Genomic DNA, 10,137 nt, shown 5'->3' with positions numbered 1-10,137 from the left:
CCCGTTAGTGTCGAACACTGAATGCTTTTCGCTAAATTTTACTTGTTTGCTCGTAAACTATTTGTATGCTTTGGGCATAATTACCTGAATGCATTAAAAGTTTTTGTTAATGTTGTTGTTGTTTATAAATAGTTCAATGCTTTGCCTATTGACATCTAAAATGATTATGTAAAATAATAATTTATGAATTATATGTCTTAATTAACATATATGATTATTTCAATCAGCCTTTAAGTGTACTAAGTATATATTTCCATAAAACTGCTTGCTTATACTTTGTCAGTATGAATCGTTCAAACACGTCAAGATTAATATATAAACTGCAATATATATTTTTCGTTTCGAAATACGATATTTTCAAACCATGATGTTATATTATAAATGTTTTAAACTCAAAGTCGCCAACGATTAAATAGCTGTATACATTGTTGCGATTGCATATAAAGTTACTTTTTTGCATTTATGGGAAACCCTCTTTTTACTAGTTTTGGAATTTGTTCGATTGGAACGAAATGGAATTCTTGTTATTGTCATAGGTTGAGAAAAAAATACATTAAACTATCTCCTATTACAACAGCGAACGTTATCAAACATAATATTAATATCGTACCCCGATATAACTTTTAGCATATTTAACAAATTAAATATGTTTCCGGTGTGCCTCGCTATTGCAGAGATCGTTATGTACGTTAATTATTGCATTTGCAGAATATTTCCTATTTCTAAAATGGACAGGAAATAAACATTTAGCATCGGAAGAGAGCCAAACTGTGTGGAAAAAGCAACATATCCTAAGGCATTTAGTTGTTAATCAACCCATTCCGTTTTTGACTGCCGTTCTACATCAATGACTTTTCTTCTATTCACATATCCCTATTTATGCATTCAAAAAAACATTATCTTGATGATAATGATTAAAATGCAACTGATATGGTTGAACTATTGTCATACCTATGCTTAAAAAGTGATGTTCAAAGTTATTGCTCTATAATTTTATTTCTTGTAACATTCACTTTCAATATTGAATCAGTTACAGATCCTGTTGATTGCTGATTCCGGAGTAACTCATCAGCTACAGATCCTGTCAATTGTTGATTCTCGAGCATAACATCGGTCACATTTTCTGTTGTTTGCTGATTTATAAATATCGAATCAGATACAAGTTCTGTTGATTGTTGATTACATAGTATTTAATCACTTACAAAACCTGTTAGTTGCTGATTCACAAATATATCATTATCCCTAGCCATTGAAAATACCATTGGTGTATCAAATGCATAAATGCACTTATTGTATTCCAGATTCTTGTTATACTCTCCTGGTGTCGTTATGTGACTAGACAAACATATTTCCCTACTGCTGAGAGTTATCCAAAGTTATACCAAGTGAACATATAACATCCTGATTTAGGCATCTTTTTTACTCCAAGTATTAAGGATTCATTATCTTCGGTTCCACATATCAAACATGGACCATGTTACAGAACATATTCCGAACCTTCTTTTTGTGGATATTTATAATATACATCGATATACTTCTATAATGAATAGTTTGTTATTGAGGCTACAGAGTAACCATCTTCAAGAGGTGTATAATGCAGACGGTCCTGCGCAGGTTGTCTCGACATAGACTGACAGCAAATTGAAAGTCCAGTGTTGGAAGAAATGTTTGCTCATGTATACTTATCAAAATATTCTTTGGAACTTTATTGTTCTTTAGTAGTAGTAGTAGTAGTAGTAGTAGTAGTAGTAGAGAATCGTCAATACCATATTCATGCTACAACTACATGTGGGTACTTTTCCAGATTGCGTTTCAGATTTGGAATCAATGTTTGAATTCATATCTACTTTATATTCCTATTCACATGTTTGGTATTGTTGTAAATATAATATCGTGAAAAGTAAAATCCATTCGCTTTACGAAATCCTTGAAAGGAAACACTCGTTACCATTTGTACCTATGAGATCTGAGATGACATTTCCCTTCATTCAGATAAACACACTTCCATTTCATCTTACTGTGCTTATTTATATAACGGTTTGCTCTCTGCAATAGGATAACTTAGCACTTTTGTTCCTCGATCATGCTCATTTTTTCTGTACTTTGATTCAGTCAACTTGAACGAATTTAACATGGTTTGTGGAGGCCACTTTTTTGTCTCAGTAGACTCTGCTGCACTAGCCTATAATAGAAATGCGTTTTTGTGCACACAAACTGGTTTAAACCACAAGTAAATTTACACTTTACTGACCGTTCCAAGGCGGTATCTAACATTCTTTGATAAACACACCTATATTTTTATATAGTATATATATATATATAGTGTGTTCTTTGTGGAGTTTTGTGCTGTTCTTCCATGTTACTTGTTTGTGATTGTTTGTTTTTGTGTTCTATGTCTTTGGCGTTTACACTGTGGCATAAAACGGGGCTTATGTAACTTTTGGCTACTGAGCTTGTTTCTGTTGTTTTTAATATAAATATTTATCTTACAAAAATATTTGTTCATCAATGGGCTTCAACTATCAGTAGTAAAATTGCTTAATAAGAACATACATCATCTGTATCGCTGTTGCTGTGGTCTGCCAACGCCGCTGTCTTCTCATGCGTTACAAGTAAGTGATTAAAAATCCATCGTGTTTCTTTATAGGTTTACTTATACAATATGAAGTTGTTTATGAGCTTATTATGCAGCATGTCTACTTATTAAGAAAGTAGCCGTCTTGGCAAACACGAATATCTGAGCAGAACGTTGGCTGGTTCATTTCAATTCTGCAAAAGCTGAGACACTTTTAGTCTCTGGAATGATAAACGGTCCATCAGATCCGACAGTTTTTATCTATAATACAAAGAATAATGAAGTTACTTCACTTACATACTTCAAATGAGGCCAAACAATTATCAAACACAGCAACAAACTCCGACTCATAATTTGAACGGATTTGACTACAACCTACTTTTTGACATGTCATTTCTCCTTTTCAGAATCACTTGTACTCTTCTATTTACTTCCTTTTAAATACCTCGTTAGAATTTATTGACTTTTATTTACTTTATCCCAAATACCATTACAGTTTCCAATACGAATTATTGTCATTTACACCATCACATATTGTAACTACATAACTAATTAATACACGAACTTTACACCTATAAGAATGGCTGGATCGAAAACAGTGTATAAACTTAAAAAAAATCATCTCAATTATGTCAATACATTTCGACCAACATTATGCCTTTTCATCTAATTTAGCTTGCGTTTTCACATATAATTGTTTGATATGCTTAATGTTTATATTCTCCATTATGTATTGATTATCTACTTACGTATCAGAACATAATTAAATACTAGCCACAATAATCCGCGTTATGGCAACGATTTTAACATTTGGACTTTCATTACGTCTCCATGTGCGTAGTCGCAGAATCAAATGATCGTGAACAAACTGAAGCGGCTATTTCTATGGACAAGGTGGAGTACAAACTTTTTGAGAAAAATATATATGTTTTATAGTTACAGTTGGACCATTTTGACAGGAAACTAAATAGAAGCATGCTTATGGTTGTTGTATGTGTGAAAGTAATTTTCATAATTTTGTTCTATATTAATGGAAAATACATTTTGAAATTAACACGGATATTTCAACCTTTGTTTGGTATATGTAACCTCAAAATTTTGAAACTAATCTTGACTTAAACAATCTAACTACTCTACCTAATCTAAATTGTTTTTAAAGACATATAAATGTTTTATTTATCTCGTTTGTTTATAAAAGAGAGCTCAAAAAACGTTTGTATGCCAATAGAAGACTAAAGCCGATGTCCTGTCGTCATTGACTATAGCATTGTACTGTTCCCTTGTTCCAGAGCTCCTCCCCAGGTCAGAAGAAAAGATGATATCTCAAGAGCTCGTACCAACAACTCATGCAAAGAAAAGCTATACAATAAAGGATACAAAGGTAGTAGCAGCAAAATGTTAACTCCATTGTTAAAGATCCTAACCCACTCTTAAACCACATGATCAAATGTTTTCTTTTGTTTTAACTTTCGGCTACTGAGCTTGTTTCCGATTTTTTTAATATGAATATTGAATTCAAATGGTTAATATTCAAACAAACAATGCTTTATCAAAATTCATTAATTTGAAGAGGACGCTTATTATTTTAGCTATCATTATATAATTATTGCAAGCAACAAACCCATTGTCACTATCACTTATGGGTTTTCTCAATTCATTTGAAAAGAGCTCTAATAATACAGATAAAAATAGTGATAAGGTGACATTTCCAATTGAATTAGACAAGTATTAAATTGATTTTGATATCAATGTAGCTCTAACTCAATTTAAGAGCTCTTCAATGCAATCAATCTCGAATGATCTCAATTGAAATGTAATGTTCTCCAAATGATTTTGGGATATACCTGCTTTAATTCGATTGGAAATCTCTTGAATTGAATCGAAGAGGTGTATAATTATTTGTAGAGCTCTTAAAATATTTGAGTTTTATTTATTTATCGTTCCATAAAGGTCGGCTTAGTCATGTTCTTTATGACTGAGAACATTAATGTTTGGTATGTAACACCATTGAGGATGTTTCAAAAAGGCCTTTGGGAATGTTAATGGCTCTGACAGGGGCTTATTTTGTTTATTGTGTTATATGTTTAGCTTAGTCTTTGATTGTTTAAATAAAGAATCTGTCAGCGGAAGATGGGTTTTCGAGAGCCAAGTTTTTACGCCGCGCATGTGAGAACAGCATACATAGATCGGGGAATAAAGGGATCCGAGTGAGTTTCGACCCGCATGCTAACGCCGTGTACTGTCCGCTGTGTAAGATTGCTTCCACCTTCTGGGAAAGGATTTTCCGTATGATGGCGCTTAACAACAAAGGTACACGAAATGGGACAGTATTGACCGCTTTTGATGTGCCTATCTCAGATATAAGTCGTTCCAATGATTATTTGGACCTTAAAAACTGGACTGTTGGTAGTAAAGACGCAACAAAAAGTTTTCGATTTATGTTTGTTAGGAACCCGTTTGATATGCTGTTTTCCCTTTACGTTGATAAACTTGTTGGACCTAATCCGTATTTCAGTAGGTTTTCACAAGCTAACAAAAAACAATGTGGATATGCGAATATTTCGTTCCGACAACTGCTTGAACATGTGATTATCACGGATAAGAAGGGGAAACCTCTTGACTGTCATGTTGCGAAGTGGGATGCTTGTTTACCATGTGAGGTTAACTACACATATATAGGCAAAATGGAAACGTTTAAAGATGACACCTCAGTTATATTGTCGGCTCTTGGACAGCTCAAGAGTCTAGATGCAATGAAAGCCAAATTCACTGACCTCCACGCCCATGACGCTATTCAAGATTCGGTATCTGGACCTTTCGAATGGCGTAAGAACATTGTTAAGTGCATGTCATGGCCAGATGCCCTGCGTAGGGTCTGGCGGAAGTTGCAGATTCGAGGAGTTATAGGGACTACGGGATTTTCGCTCTCCGAATTTGAGGCAGAGTCTATCAATAGGACTGATTACATAAAAGTTCTTAAGAAAGTTAGGGAGAAAAGTACAGCAAGCGAAAGACGTATGATTAAGCAGTTTTCTTTCATTGAAGCATACAGGAATATTCCTGCGGAAATATTAGACAGTATTAAACAAGTGTATAGACATGAATTTAATTTATTCAATTTTAGCGATGATACTGAAATATTTCGCCAATTGGATCAATACAAAGCAATAGGTTTCTTTAATTACTCCAACATCGATAGTAACATTAGGTTTTAAACTTTGGATTAGGTTTAATTACATTCCCAATGAAAAACAACAAGGAATAATAGTATGGTACTTTGATTGGCAATTATAAAACAGAACATGGTTTAGATCTATCAGAAACATCCAACATACTCCGCTTGATAAGCGCCAAACAGTTCTGCAACACTCTGAGAAAAGTAAGTCTTGCTAGATGTACCATGCATTTATTAATGGATGGAATATAAAGATAATTGATAAACTGCATTTAGACTTTGTATTACCATACAGTTTTATGTATTTTTTTATTGAGGACATTAAAATGATAATTGTTCCATCCGAAGCACATGAGGGTACGCAATTAATGAACTTATTTTATAGATAACGTCGCAACCATATGCTTATTATATAGTGTCATTAAATAGTTGTAATATGTACATATCGATATGACATTTTTTTGTGGTCATTTATTATAATTATACGCCGCGCAAGTTGTGAAAATAATAACTTGTCCTTATTCCCTAAAATCAATTTTGCTCTTAAACCGATTTGTTTTTGTTCAACACATTGCATTTATATGTATAGACCATAGTGTAGTAAAGGTGCAGTATGGAATAAATGTCTGGTGACATTAAATCCAAAATATTAAATAGATGTTTATATTATCCCGCAATATCGGCATAGAATCAAGTAGTTCCTAGGCACTTTGGCTGCTCCTTTAGTTTTGTAATTTTTACACTTCTTGTATTAGCCATTAGGGTTTCTGCTAAGCTGATTATTTGCATACTTGGATATTTGTTTTGAGAGTAATCAATTCTAACATGGGTATTTCTGTTTGTGTGTTAAGGTTATTTAAACAATATTTATTGTCTGATGTATTCTGCTTCAATTAAGGTTTTTTGTTGACACTTTCTGCTAATGAGCATGGTCCTGTAGTTTTTCATATATATATACTGTAAAACAGGTCTGCAAGTAAATTACCATAGTAAGCACACATATGTTAACCTATTGTTTGAAGAAAAAACTCCTGTCAACATTTGAATGAATTAAGCATCAAAATTACAAACAATTGGAATACAAACAAAGCACTCCAGAAACGTCAGATCCGGTCCAGTTAATATGTTTGTAAAATGGAGTATAGTCAAAACTGCTTTTGTATCATTTACTGCTAAGAATGTCGTCTTTTTGTGCAATGTTGTTTTTCAATTAGAAATATTAATTGCTTCATAAGCAAATGTAAAGTAATAGATCTATATTACATTTTCCTGTTGTTTTGCTCTTTTTAGTTCAATACATCTTCAAAAGCATCAGTCATTGCAATTCTTCAGGTATAAAACATCATATTATAGGAGTTTCGGTATTTAGGACTATGATTGTATTGTATAGTTTCCTCAGTAAAACTTTTTTCTTATGATTTAAAATCTTAAATGATGATATGACCAACATTATTGTAGCAGTATTGAGAGCTGAGACAGTCGCAGGCTGGGGTGTATTTACAGATGTGTCGTTATCTGAAACGACTGTATTTATAATATTGAAATGAGAATTGGCATTTGATCTCTATAACATATAAGATGCATTCTCTTAACTAGACCCTAAAAAGTTGTTGTATACAATTGCAGTCGAAATATATCTCAAAACACGAGTATAATAAGTGGTAATCGGGGAAAATAAAAACAAGATTGTAGAACGAAATATGTAGAAAATCCCCCAGAAAAAGCCGGAAAATGTCACGAAATTAAATATGTACCGTATCTAGGTGAATATTAAAGATAACACATGTGCAATTAGAAGTATAGTATGGTAAGAATGAAACTAATTTGGACCCAAATCTCCATTTAAGTTTCAAGATACGTTTGCGTTACTCCTGCGTTATTTATGAGTAACTCTTTCATATCTACAGACCTGCGACATAACTACGATTCGTTTCATACTATATAAAAAAACGTAATAATAACAATAATAAAGCAAATGTCTATATTTTTTTCAAAATTATTTTTAATAAAAATATTTCATGAGGTTTCAAAGCATAGTTTTGATAAGCATCTTCTTGGCTTGGAAGTTCTAACGAGATGGTTGACGTGGTTGCGTATTTCGCCAGTTGTGGACTTAACGCATGTGTTTTGCTTTTATGTTTGCTGTCAATTGCAATGTTATGGTGAAACCTTTTGTTGGTGCTGATTGCAAAAAGTGACAACCTTTACGGGTATAGATATATAATCAACATTTGTCAGTTGAGAAGTAAACTATTCACCGTAAGAAATTGATACTTGTGTAAACGAGATTTTACATACGATGTATGCAAAAATAACCAAAGAAAAATATATTTAACGCATGGATTTATTTCAAATTAACGACATATGAAAACACACTCAATCTAAAAAGGAAATGGACCTGGTACTGCAATTCAATAGTCTAGTCAATGGTGTGTGCACAATAATTACGTGCGGTTGTTCAGAGCTCCCATTAAAATGCAAACCGATTATGTACTCAAGATCGGGGGAAACGGCAACGGCAGCACTAGGAACAGCAACAAGACGAGGCAACGATTAGCTCAAACACAAGCTCAAACAGCGGCGTTGGTAGTCGTAACAGAGACGGCAGTGGCAACACTGCCAAAGAGGGTTATTAGAATAATTCGTGTTCCAATTTGAACGATAGTAGTAGTAATGTCAATGGTTGATTAAAAAATAAAAGCCATTGCTGGTCGTTATATGCAGAGGAAATCACATTTAAGTCGAAAAATGTCACGCAATTAAATATGTTTTCGTATGTACATCAATATCAAAATTTACATGTGTGTAGTAGGTTAAATGGTCCGAAACATTGTGTAAAACAACAACATGCGATGATATAATAACAAATATTCTTATAAAAGGTTGAGCAAATCACGAACTAGTCGGAAAATGTCACAAAATTAGATTGTTTTTGTATAACAGTTACTATCATGCTTTTCGATGAAATATGGAGTTTTATCAGTGAAATTACAACAGTGAAATTTGATATTTTCACTGTTAAATAAGGAGTGAAAATATTAACTTTCAGAACTACTTTTAAAATCCACTGTAGTTACTTCCCCATGATCAAAACAGAACAATTCAGTTTTGAAACAGAAACTGTTTTGATTAACTTTTTCTTTATCTTTCATACCAAACAAATTACAGACGAATACAATTTTTCGAATATAAATAGAATGTTATATCATCGTTAAAATGTATTTTTAACTGTTTGTCGTTGTAATATAATGTTATTAATTAGGTGATTTCATATTGGCCTAGTTATTTGTCGGAGGTTAGCTGTATTTGCCTGAGCCCGAAAGGGTGAAGGCAAATACAGCCGACTGAGGACAAATAACTGGGCTAATATGAAATCACCTTATTAATAAGTATTTTATAAATTAACTATTACCATTTTGGTTAAAAACATTCTTATAACTTACCTTTAATTCACAGTGAAGCCGTATTTATCCCTCATTCATTGTCTGCTTTTTTAGACTTGACTTTGCTGATTTGACATTCATCCTTAGAGTGACATTGCACATACTTATGAATAAAGCACTGTACATTGTAAGGAAGCATGTCATTTTGTCTTAAATTCGTAAATCATTTGCCAAAACGTCAAATGTTTCACCTTTGTCGTCCATTTTGTCGGTGTACAAAATCGTAATAGTCGTAAAATCTACACACGGGTTAAATACAACTGTAATATCAAACCGCACAAGGTGGTTCAATCATTCAATAGGTTCAAGTATTCCAAATAATTTATACGAAGCACAATTCTTTCAAAACAGTCGGAAAACGAAAAACAAAATGGCTACCTTTAAAAATAATTTCCGGCATATTTCTCATATTAGGCGAGTTTCGACAGCCAATGTAAATGGCCCATTTCTCAAATTTACAGATTTATTATTTTACCCCATCCACTCCTCAAAATATGTCAACAAACCGGCGTGATTCTCATCATTAACTGGAAATCGATCTGTCTTCAAGCAAAACAGACTGGTCTCTGATATTAAGATGACTGAATATCGATGTATCATGAAACACACTCTTAAACTTAGAAAGGTGTTTTATATCCAATGAGTATCCGCAATTGTTTTGCCAACACATTCGACCTTGAAATTTTTATTCAATAAATGACGGCGTAGTTATTTGGTTTTGTATTCATACCACGCTTAAAATAAAAGTGTTTTCGTTATTTTTAGGAACATGGATATACTTTTAAAACTTCATTGATAACTGTTCATATAATCGTTGCACTGAAAAACGAGCGAATAATAAACTATAAAATAGAATATTAGAGAACTCTTTCTCAGCAAACCGGGAATAGAAAATTGACAGCTATAATTTTGCATGAGGGGCGCCCCACGGGTAGCGGCCTAAA

At 33.0% G+C, this 10,137-nt stretch overlaps 1 protein-coding gene across 1 annotated transcript; it reads left to right on the top strand.

Moving 5' to 3' along the window:
* Window positions 1-2,060: 2,060 nt before the first annotated feature.
* Window positions 2,061-7,017, top strand: LOC128203011 (carbohydrate sulfotransferase 9-like). Its single transcript, XM_052904251.1, has 2 exons — window positions 2,061-3,956; window positions 4,690-7,017. Exons 1-2 carry the CDS (start codon window positions 3,891-3,893, stop codon window positions 5,788-5,790), a joined length of 1,167 nt encoding a protein of 388 aa, XP_052760211.1. The 5' UTR covers window positions 2,061-3,890; the 3' UTR covers window positions 5,791-7,017.
* Window positions 7,018-10,137: the final 3,120 nt, after the last annotated feature.

Source organism: Mya arenaria, chromosome 9, assembly GCF_026914265.1.
Source record: "Mya arenaria isolate MELC-2E11 chromosome 9, ASM2691426v1".
Lineage (NCBI taxonomy): Eukaryota > Metazoa > Mollusca > Bivalvia > Myida > Myidae > Mya > Mya arenaria.
Note: the sequence above shows the minus strand (reverse complement) of the source record. Positions and strands in the feature narration are given on the sequence as shown.